The 6,360-nt window shown below is 39.6% G+C and overlaps 2 protein-coding genes across 2 annotated transcripts in view; both read right to left on the bottom strand.

The window, feature by feature from the left end:
- Nucleotides 1-667, bottom strand: part of SUV39H2 (suppressor of variegation 3-9 homolog 2) — a 12,075-nt gene extending 11,408 nt beyond the window's left edge. Inside the window, exon 1 of the mRNA XM_009285549.2 lies at nt 574-667. Coding sequence (XP_009283824.1) covers nt 574-667 — 94 coding nt within the window. The remainder of the gene's footprint in view (nt 1-573) is intronic.
- Nucleotides 668-1,706: 1,039 nt separating this feature from the next.
- The window catches only part of HSPA14 (heat shock protein family A (Hsp70) member 14), a 15,274-nt gene continuing 10,620 nt past the window's right edge, over nt 1,707-6,360 (bottom strand). The window contains exons 10-13 of the mRNA XM_009285548.2: nt 5,220-5,435; nt 4,655-4,828; nt 3,525-3,595; nt 1,707-1,922 (exon numbers count right to left, since the gene is read on the bottom strand). Of these exons, the coding sequence (XP_009283823.1) occupies nt 1,844-1,922; nt 3,525-3,595; nt 4,655-4,828; nt 5,220-5,435 (540 nt within the window). The 3' untranslated portion in view covers nt 1,707-1,843. The remainder of the gene's footprint in view (nt 1,923-3,524; nt 3,596-4,654; nt 4,829-5,219; nt 5,436-6,360) is intronic.

The following is a 6,360-nucleotide window of genomic DNA, read 5'->3' as shown; positions in this document are numbered from 1 at the left end:
GGGCAGCCGCCCCAGCTGCTCCGTGAGCGAGGGCCCCCCTGCAGAAACAGAGCTGTAGAAGTGAGAAAGACTAAAAAGAAGCGAGGCAAAACTTCAAGCGATTTCGCTTTGATCTTTTATCGCGCTGGCTAAGGTGGCAGTGCCTGGGGCAGGGCAAGCGCAAGGCACCAGGCAGACTTCCACCGGGCCCCTCACTGCGCTCTGCCAGCTACAGAGCTGAAAGAAAGAACCACAAAGGAAGGTTTCAGACACTTTTTTTTAAAAAAAGTTACGCACTCATCACAACACACATCTCAGAAGAGGTGTTTCCTATTAAAGAGCTTTCAAGTTAGCCCCAAGCCCCATAAACCCCACCAGTTGGGACTATTACACACAACAAAACATCCCTGAACGATGTCTGGCCACTAGTTAGCGCTTAAGCGTCTCTTTACTTGTATTTATCAGGGCAGTAAATACAAGTATTTACTTGTATTTATCAGGGCAGTGGGACTCCACTGCCCTGACAGAACCAGACTTTGGGTTTTCCAAGGCCCCCTTTTGAAGTTTTCACACAGGAACTGGTGAACTATTTACTTACTTTCCAGAGGTCAAATACCCAGGGATAAGGGAGGCAGAACAGTCCCAGCACTTCGCCCACCCAAGGAAGCCTCACAAGTTCAAACCCCATGCCTAGGCTGATAAGCCACACAATACAGACATTTGTTTGGAATGCAGCAAGATTTATATCTACGCTGTGCAGTATCTATTGCTTTTGTGAGGTAGGAATAATGTTGAAATACATGTTCTGCAAACACAAGACAATTTGGGAGGCCTGTAGAAAAACAGGTAATGGAACACAGGTCTCTTCAAATCCAGCCAGACATCCCTTGCTCTAGTTTCCGTCTCCGACGTTGAAGCTCTACTGTGTCACTTTGAATGTTTTACAAGGTAACATCTGGTCCTCAGGGCTGAACTGTTGCCCTGTAGCTGCACATTAACTCCTGTAACCACACTTGCCTGCTCTGCCTCCTTCTTATTACTGCCCTACCTAAAATGAAAAAAGTGCCAGCTTATATCCAAACAAATATATGATGACATACAGATTAGAACAGTGCTACACAGAATGGAGGATGCCAGGATCTGCATAAAAAATGTATTTTATTAATAACACATAAATAAGCATACATAACCCTTAACACATTTTTCAGGTAGCACCACAAAACCACCTTCCAGTAACTCCCCACCTTCCAGTAACTCCAGAAAAAAAAAAAAAAAAAAAAAAAAAAAAAAAAAAAAAAAAAAAAAAAAAAAAAAAAAAAAAAAAAAAAAAAAAAAAAAAAAAAAAAAAAAAAAAAAAAAAAAAAAAAAGATCCTGCTCAAGAGGCCAGCGCAAATGGGCATCACCTCCATGGTTTCAGGCAACATCAAGACCACCCAGGATTTCAGTACAATTTGGTACAGTTATTAGAGAGCGGATTTTCACCAGTCTAGCTCTTGCTGGTTCAATGCTATGCTGTTGAAGCCACAGATATACTGGTTGAACGGGTACACGATCCGATCAGTCCAAGGAAAACTTCAGACTATGTAATATGCTTGTTGCTGAACCACAGGCATGAGGATTTGCCCTTTGCATTTTTTAAATCAGGTGCTGATAATTCAATGCTCTGCTGTCTGCATGTCTTGATTAACATTTTGCACCACGCTTTCCACTCCAAACAGACTTTGTGGCAAATTAATGTTTTACTTCAGTTTATTAGAGCCTCTAAGAATCATTGAAGACATCTCAGAGAGAGTCACCACTTTGGCAGAAAAGCCAACAAGAGACAAAAATCAACTTAGAAAAATGTTGCCTTTCAAAAAGAGACTATGACGCCACTTCAACAGTGATGATTTCACACTTCCCGGTATCTTGATCTGTGCAGGTAACATGCAAGGACCCATCCCTAGATAAAAGAGAAAGGTATGTTTAGGACTATCTCAACACAACACTTAGTATGTTACTGCATATTCCAGAGAGGATAAACAATAGTCTTCATGCAGACCAAAGGAAGAAAGATTAGCATCAAAATACCCAGGGAAGAACATGCTTCAACATCGATGAAATTGATTTATGAAATTAAGTTTAGTTTATTGAGTATTTAGATATGCACTTCTTGCCCTCCACTAAAGCACATATCTTCTGTACATATGGTGGAAGAGATTCAGGAACATGTCTAAATAATGTAGCTAAGTTTATTTAGTACAGGTTTGTAAATAGAATGTGCAGTAATATTCAAAATACTCATCTTGAGAACTCTTGAGTAACAGCAACCAAGAGATAAGCACGTCTTCTCAAAGCATGAGAACTTGACTCTTTAAAAAGTAAGTCTTTAAATACCAAGGATCTCCTTCAAGGAGGAAAACCTTAATTTTCACAATCCAAGAATTAGAGACAATATTAAATCCTACTTCATCTAGACATACAACAGTCATGTGTAATATTTAGATAGAAATAGATGTGTCCTAGTGAACTTTCCCTACTATTTTTCATCTAAATATTACTAAAAACCCCTTTAAAATAATGCAGGTTTTCTGCACTCCACAGTTGCATATATAACCCCTAAGATGTTTTTCTTATCAATGCTAAGGGCAAATCTTTGTATAACTAACAAGGTATTTTAGGTGAAGTCTATTAATAGAACATTAATACACCTGATAGTCAACATAAGAAAATGAAGTATTGTGAACTCAAATAGCAAGTAGGGATTTGGTTCTTCAGCAACATCTAGACAACTTTCATATTATTTAAAAAAGCAATATGAACTTCAGGACAGTCCTCAGAAGACAAACATACTTTGACAACTTTGAATTCCACCTTCTGGTATCTTTATAAGCTATTTAGACTATTTCAAATGAGCCGAAGCACTCCTATTAAGACCTAAGAAAGAGAAATTTCTTCAATATCATGTCATCCCCATTCCCCACCCTGCCATAAGATACTTCCTGTTTTACCATAATAAACAGGTAATCCTGTAAAAAGTAATCCTGTAAAAAGTAGATTTATGAAGCCTGATTTCCTGTGGCATCGTTTCTCGTGCTCAACAACCCTGCCTCTGAAAGGACAGGGCCACAGGTTTTCATCACAAAATCACATACGAGAAGTCCTTCGTGGATTCCTTAGCAACCTACAAAGACAGGTTCTACTCGAGTTTTTCCTAAGAGTGTAAGCATTCAACAGAACTTCCTGACCCCTTCCACAGGAAATTTGAGATCCTGACTGCTCTCAAGCATGGTTAAACTGATCAACAGTTCAAAAGTTGCTAAAAATCATCTATACAACTGTGTTAAGTTTTATTTCTTTAGGAATCAAACAATGAAAGCACAGAAGCTACTGCATAAAAAACACATTCCTACAGAATTTACCTCTGCTAGGACACAGCCCTGTAAGCAATGAAATGCTGAAATTTCCCAACACAAAATTCAACATTCTGTAAGAGGAGAAAAGACTGCTTGTCAGATGTGTGACATAGCAAGTTGAACAGCAGAACAATAAATATTTTGGGTACCTTTTCATAGTGAGTACAGTTAGTATATCATGTAGGCCATCCTCCTTTTTATCCAAATCCTGGAGTACAATCTATTTAAAAAAAAAAGTTAAGTTATAAAGTTCCCTAAATCCTTGCACAGCACTAACGGAAGTGACACAATAGCTAAGGTGTGCAATTCGTTCTGTTTAGCATCTCATACTAATAATTCAACACTAAAGCATGCCCTAGTGGACTTCATTCCTCTGTAGTGCAAACCTAAGCATTTTTAGCCATTTGCACTACTGTTTCAGTGGTTTTGTTTCAGGGTCTATCACTAAGATAGCTGGAGTACCTACAACTCCCACAGACTACAGCAAGAGCCGAGCATGTTCCTTTACTGAAGATCAGTTCTGTAATTATTGGGTAACATCCTTCCCCCATCCCCTTAAAGATCTTTGGGCAGGACCAAGGTGGAATAACAGTTCTCTCAAGTATTCCATCCATTTCAGCCACACCTTCCACCTCCCCGATGCTTTAAGTGCACTGAAGCCAAGGTAAGCACATCACCACTGTTTCAAACAAGCTGTGTTCTTTCAATAGGTTGACTCCCGAGTAGTATCTTTGTATCGGGTGAGGATTTAATCACATCACCTTACCACCGTGAAAAATCAAGTGTGGTATTTAATACCAAGATCCCGTCCAATCTAGGAAGATCAAAAAGCAATCAACAGTACATACACTAGCTACATCGTTACCTCCAGCAGTTTCATTTCTAAAATGTCGGAGACCTGTGTACTACTGGAATGGCTGGTTATGATCTCTCATCCCAGGTGAGCTTACTACAGTAGTGCCAAATGGCAAACCCAGCCAGCCATTCAGAAATTCGAAAGGGAAGCTTCAATTCCTTTAAGAAGTGCTTCAATACTTCGTAACACATTTACAGAAGAATGCTTAAAGACCATTTCCAAAGAGATGCATGTCATTCTAACTTTGTAACAAGAGTTTTGGTAGGGGTGGGATTGGTTTTGGATGCATGTCATTCTAACTTTGTAACAAGAAGTTTTGGTAGGGGTGGGATTGGTTTTTTTTTTTTTTTTTTTTTTTTCCCAGATGCACTTGACTTCTAAGTGGTTGATATTAAAAGTGCATACAAATGTGCATATACTCACCTGTGCAAATTTACCTTCTTCATTCATGGGACTTTTCCCCAATGACTCGTATAGTTCAAGGCATACAGAAGAAGTATTTCCAGGAGCATGCAGGGTGTGCTGCCTTCGAGCTGGTAATGGTGTCCCTGATGGAAATAGCACTGTGAATTTGTCAGCCCCTGACTCGTCTACTCCCTTTAAAAAGAAAAAAAAAGTTCATGCCTTTCTCTAAGTACTTTAGTGAGCTGGAAGTGTTACAGCAGTGCTCCATGAGAAAAGAAATCCAAGATTCATTCTCTCTGCCACATTTACCATCACAGCAAGTAAAAAAAAAGACATTCCTATAAATAAATGAAAAAGTCCAGCTATTACAACACAAAGACACAATCTATCTCCCCTTAGAATCAAGCAGTTTTTCCTGTCAATTCTTTTGTCAATAAACCTGTTACCACTTCCTGCTGATCTATAGCCAATCTCTAGAACTAATAACAAAACAATAGTGTTTCTCTAACATCAATCATGCATGAGTAGTGCTGTATATTCATTGAGCAGTAACATTTTCTAAGTTAAATAATTTTAGCCTTACCTTAAGAAGAATATCTTTGGCGGAACACTCAATAAAGAGTGCTTCTTCTTCTAACAAAGGATTCTCTTTCCCTAGCAGAATTCCTGCCTCTATGGCTGCACCAATGGGAATAACTTCATCTGGAGGAATTGAATTCAGTAACTCCACAGTTGGGAAGATGTCTTTGATCAGCTGCTGTAGCTTTGGGATTCGAGCCGACCCACCACACAGAACTACCTGGAAAACACACCTTAATGATTTCAAATCTTTCTTCTGACAGATAAAACAGACAGGTCACAACCTGCAGTACAGAGCTGCAAACTGCTCTGGGATATTTTATCATCTGTAGTTGATGAAATAAAAATTGATGCCATCTTTGCTCAACTTCTGTTACTTTTGTATTTGAAATTCAAAGAAATAGCTTGCAAGTTTGAAACTGTATCTTGAAAAAGTGTTTCTTATAGTAAGCATCAGATAGATGAAGTAACATCTTAAAAATTGAGGAATTCGTCATGAAATAACATCAGGCTGGAAGGGACCTCCAGAGGTCCTCTAGTCCAACCTCTTGCCTAGAACAGGTCCAGTTACAACAGGCTGCTCAGGACCTTATCTCCATGGATATAGATTCTACAGACTCTGTGGGCCCTTGTTTCAGTGTTTGATCACCCTCAGACTACAGATTCTTTTCTTGGTATCTAAAATTTCTCCATGTTGTAACTTGTGCTGCTTGCCACTCACCCTTCCATCATGCACCTATAGGAAGGAGTAAGTCAGGTTTTGTCTCATGTATGCCTTCTTATTACGTAACTGTAGGCAGCACTAGTGTCCCCTGAGCCTTCTCTTCTTACAGGTGAGCAAACCCAGACTGGCTCCAGTAGGTCAGTGCCTTTCATCTCCTGTGAAGCCCAAAAATGGTGAGATTGTATCTGGACACTCTGTGCAAGCACCAAAGAGGGAAACACTTTCCTACACCCACGGCTACACCCTTGCTATTACAGCCCAGCATGCAATTGGCCTTCTTTGCTGCAGAGGCAGGCTGCTGACTGCTATTAAATTTACTGTCTATTAGAACCCTGTGCTGGTTTTGGCTGGGATAGAGTTAATTTTCTTCACAGTAGCTAGTATGGGGCTATGTTTTGGATTTGTGCTGGAAACAGTGTTG

Source organism: Aptenodytes forsteri, unplaced genomic scaffold (assembly GCF_000699145.1).
Source record: "Aptenodytes forsteri isolate BGI_AS27 unplaced genomic scaffold, ASM69914v1 Scaffold87, whole genome shotgun sequence".
Taxonomy (NCBI): Eukaryota; Metazoa; Chordata; class Aves; order Sphenisciformes; family Spheniscidae; genus Aptenodytes; species Aptenodytes forsteri.
This window is presented reverse-complemented; position numbering and strand designations above follow the sequence as displayed.